Below are 9,939 nucleotides of genomic sequence, written 5' to 3'. Positions count from 1 at the left end.
TACTTCAAAATAGCAGCCTAGCAGTATGATAATTAAGTAGTATAATAAGTAAGCCTATTCCTTGTTTCCCTGAGAATCCATTCTGAACTTAAAGGAGCACACTAAGAAAGCTCAAAGAAAACTTATGCGCAAGGTACTATGTATGCCCAGGACCATCCACTCTGAAATACTTGCAACAGAATTAGCAAAAAAAAGCAAAAAACACCAACAATTTCTTGTATTTTTCAAGACCTTTTGGGCATGCTCCTTTATACCCGATGGTACTTCATACCCGCCTCAAGCATTAAGTTTAACTTGTTATGACTGCTTCAGGAACACATCTACACAGAGACAATTTATACTTGATATATGCACATCATCAGTTTCTTAAGTTAAAGGATGTTTTAGGATATACTTGAACAGCTAGTATGGAATGAGTATCACATGCTGTCATTCAGTTCCTATGAACAATTTAGCCTGACCCAGTACTGTAATCTCTTGCCCAGGGTAACAGTGCATCACTGCAATACATGAAGATCTCACTTAAGAGATCCAGGAAAAGGTAGGGATGACCAAAAACAGTCAAGTCAGGCAGGCACCTATTTCCCTTTCACCTATCTTTTTAATCTGCAAGAAAGCTCCATACCCTATAATACAACAAATTACAAAAGGCGTTTCTCTTCTCCAACCATTTTCAAATCAAGTAGCTGGACCAGCTCTTATTAAAAAGAAGTCTCTTATAGACAGTTATAGAAGATTCTTCTTCGAGTTTTATTTGTTTTATTTGTACATATTTCCACTTAGGTATTTTAGTACAAGGAAATCCATTACCTCAACAAGCTTCAGCAAGGTGATCTATGTTTCTATACGCAATGGAAAAGATTATTTAAAGTGTTTCCCTTTGTTGCACAACAGTTCAAAGCTTCAAAAATCTAAGTAAATAGCTCTCACAGAATTAAACAAGCAGACACTTTGCTTGACTATGAAATGCTTTTGTTGGATGAGCTAAGTGTTTTCTGCAGTAGAGCAATTCATTTGTAAGCCACAGGCACTACTACAAGAGTGCTATCAGAGTAGAAGTGGTGACATTTTAGTAGTCTGTGCAGGAATTCCACTCTACTTTTTGCAAGTTGCATATCTTGAAGATACATTCTCCCAGTTGATCACGTTCCAGATGGCTTTCAAATAATCAGGTCGAACATTTTTATACTGAAGATAATAAGCATGTTCCCATACATCGATGCCTAGCAAAGGAATGAGACCTGTAAAAAACAAAAGGAGGATAAATTTTGTAAATCTGTGAAAACACGCTTTACATGTAAAGTCTTATATTGCATCCCAAAGTTGCATCCAATTTCTGAGTCTTTATCTGCAGGAAGACAAAGAGCTCTCCAGCACACAGGTACTTATTGCAACATTTTACAGAATTATTTGCTCTCCACACATGCACATATTGCATAAACCAAAAAGGCTGATGAAGATAAACACCTATGAATACTCTAGAACTGCCTTGTAGACATAACTGAAACGAGATGAAGTAATTTTTGAAAGGTTTACATCTTTTGCACAGTTATGCAAGCATTTTCATGAAAAGTTACACCATGAAGGAGTCTCTTGCCATGTCAGTTTGCTTCCAATATTTTAATCACAAGTTATTAATTGTCTAGTTACTTTCCTTGCTTTTGTGCTAAAATATCCTTCTCACTGAATTTTTAATGGAGAGTTTTCATGGGGGGGAGGGGTGAAATTTACCCATGTTATGCTGTATGTCCCTATAATAAAACTATTCTTTTTTTTTTGTCCTACTGATAAGCAATACATGGACTGCTGACAATACATGAAATTCCTTGCCATTCTCTATGAATTCTACAGAACATGTTTTAAAGATGACTGCAATAGGATTTAGACAAACTGCCCCTGCGGGCAGGATTCTTATTGGCCATGAGCTCCTCCCTCTGTCGAGGGTTTCCAGCCTGCCATCATTACTGCCATGTCACTCTAAGCAACTAAAAATATCTTCAAAAGTGATCATGGCCAGTATTACACTGCTTGCCTAACTGTAAGATTTATCCCCATCCAAGGCTTATTTAATTGACACTCATTACGCTTTACCAATACTAAGGAAGCAGATTATAAGCCGTCCATTTTAAACCCAGCCTACATAGTAACAAAAGTTACTATGCACACCTGCCCCTCTCCTGTTGTCCGGCTACATTGACAGTTCTGTGAATAGCCCCTCTGCCAGAGAAAACAATCTAAAGGCAAGAGGCTTAATCTTCCTCGATACAGGCAAGCTACTCCAGTTACTCAAAAATAATCCAAAGGAGCCTAAGCTAAAAGTATTGTCTAAGAGAGAGCACTTTCACAATATGCCCCAACTATTTCCCCTTTGACTAGACAGACTTTAAACCCTACTGCTCTTCACAGCTTTTAAGTCCTGCTTTACAAATGCTGTTTTAAAAATTGCAACTGTTTCTCACTTCTGCTAGTAGTGATATTCAGTTTTCCAGCTCTATTTATCCAGCAATTTCTTCTCAGCATTTGTCCACAAACCCCTTTTCAGATCTCATACACTTGCCTATGAAATCTACAAAGACAGACGCAGAAGTGAAGGAAAGAAACCTGACCTGTTGTTCCTTGCAAAGGGTCTTGATTTGCACAAGCTGCTATTTGTAGGCGCCCCTGCTCTTTGTTATAGCCAAGCCACCCCCAGCCTGATCCTTGAACACCAACTGATACGGCTGTCAGCTTGTCCTTGAAGTTCGCGAAGGAACCAAAGTCACGCTTGATGGCTTCCATCAATTCTCCTTTAAAAAAAGCACAGAAAGATCACAGAATGGCAGGTACTTAACATCTTTCAATTTCCAGATATCACCTGGAAATAGAAGGAAAGAGGAGCAGAAGCATTTGGGCTCCGTGGGACGGAAGTGTCTAGACAAACAGAGTACTTGCATAATTAATTAACAATTCTGTCCCAACTTGCTTAAGAGGGCAAGCAGACTGGAAAGAAATTAGTGCAGTAGTCAAACATGCTGTCCTCAAACACACAGTCAGGGTGCTATCAACAGGACACTCAGGCGCTTACATTCTTGTCTAAAAGGAAAGGGAACGCCACAAAGGAGGACTAGGAAAGAAGGTAAAGAGCTAGTTTGCACATCTAAAAAGCAACACTAAGTGGCTGTGATTTCTTTGTCTTAAAACAAAGAAATATTTGGACATCTTTGGTATCAATATAATGAACCTACACATAGTAAGAGGTATTTAACCACCTCCCTCAGATTTTAGATTTACATCTGCTTCTACAGTTAACTAGTCTATTTGATATGGATAAGTAGGCTCTGTGATTAGATGTCTTCTTTACTATACAGTTAAGCTAACCTATGCTGGGGCAAAGGGAACAGAAACTAGAATTGTTTAGTGTAACAATGCACTGTCAAACTACTTCCTTTCCCCTACACGCTAGCACACTTGTGGTTTTCAGACATTTAAGTATTTGCTCAAAACCTGAAGGTATCTACACTCCTCTCTAATTAGCTTTCTAATTAGCATGTGTAAGAATACTTCATACAGTGCAATGCTGGAGAATTCTTCATTCTTCATTCCTTCCACCTTCAGACGGATGGTCTTGAGAATCTCTTGGTGATAGCTGCAAGTGCATCTTACGACAGGCTTTAGCAGGCCTCCTACCAAAGCCTTGAACCATTCAGTTGAAACTGAAAAATGCCATTTTAGGCTTATTGACTTTCACAGAAACTTCACAGAAATTGGGAGACAAAAATCAAGGCTTTAAAGCATCTTTTCTGAGAATGTCATCTAAAACCAAGCTCTATCAGAAACAGACTGATACCAGAACTGCTTGTTGAAATTTCAGCTTCGAAGCTTCAAAACTTTATGCTCTAGTCTTAACTAGATCATCTTCACAGCATCTTTGTACTTCCATGGTAGAGTCAAAAGTCACAAGCAGATGTCACCTATGAACGCTGAACCGGAGTACAAAGCACCCGAAGCCCACCAATTCAGACAGGCATATGAACCTCATTCAAAAACCCTCAAGTTTATCACAACAGCTTTTGTGAGATCTGTATTATAGGGCCTTTACTTTTAACTGCAGGTCACTTGCAGATAATCACTACTCTATCCTCCCAAAGGGGATTTCTTCCTTTAGGCTCTAAATGCTAAACTATCCCTATTTCAAATTGGAGCATAAATCCAGTCACTAGGTTGGGTGGTCTGCAGCACATTTCTTCCTTTTCTGTGAATCAACTACATATATGGGAACTTAATTAGCATAGCTTTAGAAAACTGTTTTCTCATATGGAGATGAAAAGGGTAATATACAGCAATAGCCAAGTATTTTGCAGTGTACACAATCGGATTTAGAAATCAAAAATACTTAGCACAGGGGTAGCTTTTTATATTCTTGGCTTGCATCTGAAAAAAGCTGAATTCCTCAGAAGTGTTGTAACTGTCATATAGACAGGCAAATTAACTCCGAAAAATAAAGATCCTTTAGACTCCTTCAAAGAGAGAAAAAATCATCCGTTCTACCGGTCAATTAAAATTGATGCAATAAACCATCATAACAAGCACTGACCTTTAGGCTCTCCTCCTCCGTTAGGAGAAAGGTTTGTCCAGAAGATGGTGTGATTGATATGACCCCCGCCATTGAACTTCAGTGCAGGCTGAAGTGACACTTGAGCAGTAACATCACCTAAGGATGCAGAAGATAAAAATATATAGATAAATAAAAACATCATCATCTACAGTAGTCACTAAGTTGCCACTAAACCTCCATCAATCTCCAAAATCTTTCAAGTCTTACTAACCTGTAACATGTCTATGGAAAAGGTAAGGTTTGTGACTGCTATCCATGTTTTTGACATAAACTACATTAAAGTTTTCTTTATCTTTGACCTTTTCTCATCCTGTAATGATATGTGATCTACCAATGTTGCACCTATCAGGCAACCCATATGACACATATAAGATCTACTGCCATTCTACAGCAGAATAAAGCAACTAGCAGAACCAAAACATTTTAAGGACCCAGCACTTATAAATTGCTCAGTACTACCACTACAAGACAAGAACATTGTTCACCCATTAGCTCACTGATTTGCAAATCAAGAATTTTTAAACTTCTTAAATGATTTACAGGGTAAACAGTTTGTGCTTCAGAGAAAGTTGATGAGTACAGTGAGCATGTACACGAACAAAATGTTTTTCTCCCTCCTATTTTTTGTTTCGTTTTGGTTTTTTTTGGAATGAGGTACTTGCAGGAAGAGAGAGTGACCCAGATCATTTTATTCTGCATTACAGAACCCTGCATCTGAAATCAAGATCAGACAGCCTGTACTTCCTCCCTCTCCACAAAATATCATATTCCTTAAAGAATGGTGCCTTATGCCTCTAAATGGTGTTGCACCACTTCAACACAAATGTTTTGAATGCTATTATGGCTTTTAAAATAACTGAAACATTTCAAAGGTTTTTGAAGCTTCTTCCACCACTCCAATACATTCTCTAGTAAGAAATCAGTAGTGGCAGCTGTTTCCTCCACTCACTTTCAGGAACGAGTGGTAGAAGTCTTCCTATAGCAATAAATGAGTCATCTTAACACAGATGTGAAGGCAAGCCACAAAGCAGTAGCACACCTGTTACTCAGGTTTTAATACAGGATTCCAGGTTCTCAGCATCTCCTCCTACCATTCAGAAACTAGAACAGCCCTGGTAAGCTTCATACAAATAAAGTATCTGGATGAAGCTCTTCCAATATAACTCACAAGTCCCCCCGAAAATACAGAATTCAATGCTTTGCTAAAATAAATTACAGTAGCACTCAATCACATACCCATGGCTTTTTGCTTTTGCTGGAAATAACCACTGTTATATAGTAAAGAGTTTCCTTAAGATGCAGAAACGAAACAGTTTTCTATACATTTTTCTTAAGAATAATTTTGTCCCCACACCAATTCACTTTCACATGCAATACGGTTTGGGGTTTTTTCCCATTCAGAAAAATATCTGTGAGTTAAAAAACAGCCTAATGTGTGACTAATGTGTGATCTCTGAACCTCCAGCCCTAATAATACCCAGAGCAACAAAACCAGAGGGGTACAAAGCATCCGATGCAGTTAGTACAAATCCTTCTGAATTCAGGTATCAAGTTAAGGGTGAGACAGCTCTTGCATCCAGTCAAATGGCATCTTTGGGACATTTTCCTTGAATTTTGCATGCCTTAATGACACTTTTAAGTTCATCCAGAGCATACAACATATCACAAGCCAGAAATCCAAAAATAACCCAGGATGTCTTTAATGTCTTTATCACTGTTTATTCCACCATTCCTAAGAGGAACCTATTCCCCAGGACCGCTAAGAACCAGAGATGGCATTTGACCATTGTCCTTAAAACACAGTATTTGTGGTGCTGTCAAATCTTTTTTCTGAACTTTGCACTGGAAAAGACAATGGAAAAAAAGTAACTTGCCCTTAAGTTACAGCAAAAGTATCTTGGAATTTATTTGTATACAGAGTATATGTATACAGAGTATATGTATACAGAGCTCTATGGCTGCGTTGAGGAGTGTGGTAAGCTGGAGCAAAGGCACTCCTCAACGCAGCCATAGAGGACAATTCAGTAAACCAAGACAGGCAGCTTAGAGGTGCTCCAGAGACTAGTTAGCTCAGTTTCTCAGTCTACCGAGAGTCATTTGTTTCCTTGTAAGAGCACTAAGTAAAGCACCACAGGTCACGCGACTGTCAGAAAAGAGCAGGGAAAATTCTGGTAGGCAGAAGTTTTCACTGAAAATAAGTTTCAAGTTTATATCCTTTAATCAGCCAATCCTGCACATTTTGATGAACCAGTAATCAGAACCAGCTTATGCTGAAACAAATAACAAAGTCCTGTGCTGCACCCTATCACAGAAGTGCATACTCATTTTCAAATGAGCTGACAACATAAGCCAATGGGACTCAACTCACAAAGCAGATATAGATAGGTGAAGAAGATGTTAAAGATGATCTGAAGAGAATACTTTACTTTCTATTGCTGAACGAAAGCCACTGAAAAGGTTCTGTTATCCAGAAGAGATATGAGATAGTGACCAGATGTGCTGTGTAACCCAACACTGAAACGCAACACAGGAAGATTTTTGATCATTCTCAGTTTTTAAGTATGGAAAAAGAATGACGATACTGAGAGAATGAGGTGGCAGTTCAGACTTCGCCCTTTCCTAAATCCTGGTCTTAGAAGTCTTCCTGATGAGGGTCAAAATAGTACACACAGTATACTGGGATACCAATTAGGGGGGGAAAAAAAGCCAAACCAAAACACACACACACAAAAATATCGCAAGCAAATATTTGTCTGCTTTGACGTGCATGACCACCACCAGTACATTATCCATTTGCAAAATAATGCCTGCAAAATCCTTAACCTCTACCTCTAGATACACCATTTCCAACAGCAAACAATGAACGCCTATCAAAGGATAGTATTTTTAAAAAACATCTCAAAGGATCCACAACACTGCAGATGTTTCTGCTAACCACAAATTTTGCCTCCACTAGTGGCTGAAGTCTTCTTGGTCATTAAACAGCATAAGTAACATCAGCAGCAGATCCACTGATTTCTTCTACAGTTCAGGTTCCTCCTCAGTTTTGTTTGCAGGAATTAAATCCCCAGAATACAACTTTCCTGGATCCACCACTGGCAGGACAAAGCAACAGCCAATCTTGACTGCCTGACTCTTAATCGAACCTCATTAGTTCATTTAGACTGCACAGATAATTTTTATGCTTACTTAGGCACTTGAAAATCTCTAAACTTTCATAGGTAATCAACTTTCTCTATTCAAGCACACTAGCATTTATCAAGGGCTACAGGGCTCAAGTTTACTCAGATACTGACAATTCTCACTTTCATCCAAGCCCAAGCAGTTAAGTTGCATTGTGAACCCACCTGGCAACAGACAGAAGTGAGCCTATAAAGTAACCACTTCTTAGAGTTAAACTGATACTCTTTAGAAAGATCATCTCAATAGAAAAAAACTTAGAAAATATTCCACCTTCTTAAAAAGATATACACGTTATTTCACACATTTTCACCAGTCCAACTGAAAGACTGAAAGAAGATTTGAAAAAAGTATTTCATGTGTTTCAGTGTTGCCCAGCTAGAACAACTGTAAAGTTTTCCTAGAAGTCAGCATATCTCAAGATTCAATTTGAGATCTTAACAAAAGATGGCTTGCTGTATATTTTAGTGTCTCACACCGGCATGTGAGCTACATGACTCCTTAATCTGACCCACTGGCAAATTCAGATCTCTTCACTGGGTGTCGTATACATTAACTGCCCATTTGTCTTACCTCCATTTGTAGGCGACTAAGATTATCTCACAACAGTCAGGAGAGCATCTGATGTGAAAACAATCAAGGTGCACAAATTGTACTTCACATAAGTTTATTACTAACCTTTCATTACAAACTATTTGTTTAGTAAAATCACTGCAATTTCCTATTGACTCAGTTTTTGGTTCAAGTTACTAATGTAAATACGGACTAAATCCACAACAGTCAATGAATTTTATTCTAGTTTTACAGTACTAAAGAGAATAGAATTCATGCTTTTTAGTTACACACAGTTTCTAATTATCAGCACCACTGAACCTTACAATGAAAGCTTGTTCCTAATAGCGTATCACTTTATTAAAAAAAAAAAACCAAACCCACGCTTGAATTAGATAATCCAAAACTTTTAAAAGAAACTATTTCCCCTGGAAAGAAGGGCTATCCATTTTTTTTCTCCTGTATCATCTATGTCAACTAGCTTCCATGTCATCTGTTGACTGTGGATATACAAACCCTTTGCCAGTGCCTCTTTGTATTTCTCCTCTGTGACATTCAGGTTGTTCACATAGGTGGCATGATGTTTGCTGTGGTGCAGCTGCATGATCTCCGCATTAATATGAGGTTCCAGAGCGCCATAGTCATACTGCAAGTCAGGAAGAGTGTGCTTTTGCCTAGAGACCAAGCATCCCAATGGTGCTATCAACTTGGCACCGCTTCTAGAAGAGAAAAAACAGAAGTAACTAGTCTTGTTCAGTACTTAGGCTTTACCACTGAAACCATGACTGTTATGATCAGCTGCTGTAAGTACACAGGGTGATATCTTAGATAAAGACGTCAAATGTCCATTTTTCCAGAGCTCAAAGCAAGCACACTCTGTAGCTTAACTGCAGAGATGAATTCACATAAAGGTCACAGATCTAGGGCCACGCAATGTAAAGCTGCCGCTTCTCAAATCCAGGCCCCCAAGCCACTGCAGAGAGTCACGCGCCCTCCCAAGCATGCAGGCAAGGCAAAGGTGGGGAGAGGAAGGGAAAGCCAGCAGTAACACACTGACATTCAGAGCTTCACCTAATCTTTATTTATTAAAAACAGAAGCCAAGATGTCCTTGATAAGTTTCCCTACCTCACTACGCAAAAGGTACCTGCATTGAAAAATAAAAAGGTTGAAAAACCAACACAGTCACTGGGCTCCCAGGACTGAACCTCTTTAGCATTAACGCCTCCTGTGCCAACACATGTGCTTCCCTGTCCCTATGGCAGCTACTGGAAAAACCACACACTCCGTGAGGACAGGGCAGCCGCGATGTCCAGCACAGAAAACCACGCAGGCTCTGGTTACCCTTCCCCATTTTAACACCTTGCACTTGTCATGAGACACGACAACGACCATGATAAAAGGAGAACTGCTGGGCTGCGAGGAAGGTCAACTCATAAGGCCCTTTTATGTTTCGCTGGCGACCTTGGCATAAAGCAGGGACAAACCAACAGCAAAAACCCTCGGGGCCCTGAAGAGGCCAAATGCGGCGACCCTGTCTAGCAAAGACGAGATGATCTGGCAGCACCATGTCAAGCAACGAGAGCCCCTCGGCGGAGGGGGAGGGCAGAACCTG

The 9,939-nt window shown here is 39.4% G+C and overlaps 1 protein-coding gene across 1 annotated transcript; it reads right to left on the bottom strand.

Moving 5' to 3' along the window:
- Positions 1-725: 725 nt before the first annotated feature.
- SOD2 (superoxide dismutase 2, mitochondrial) lies at positions 726-9,543 on the bottom strand. Its single transcript, XM_009576852.1, has 5 exons — positions 9,522-9,543; positions 8,843-9,052; positions 4,574-4,690; positions 2,607-2,786; positions 726-1,241 (listed from the first exon to the last, which is right to left on the bottom strand). Exons 1-5 carry the CDS (start codon positions 9,541-9,543, stop codon positions 1,096-1,098), a joined length of 675 nt encoding a protein of 224 aa, XP_009575147.1. The 3' UTR covers positions 726-1,095.
- Positions 9,544-9,939: the final 396 nt, after the last annotated feature.

Source organism: Fulmarus glacialis, unplaced genomic scaffold (genome assembly GCF_000690835.1).
Source record: "Fulmarus glacialis isolate BGI_N327 unplaced genomic scaffold, ASM69083v1 scaffold43814, whole genome shotgun sequence".
Lineage (NCBI taxonomy): Eukaryota > Metazoa > Chordata > Aves > Procellariiformes > Procellariidae > Fulmarus > Fulmarus glacialis.
This window is presented reverse-complemented; position numbering and strand designations above follow the sequence as displayed.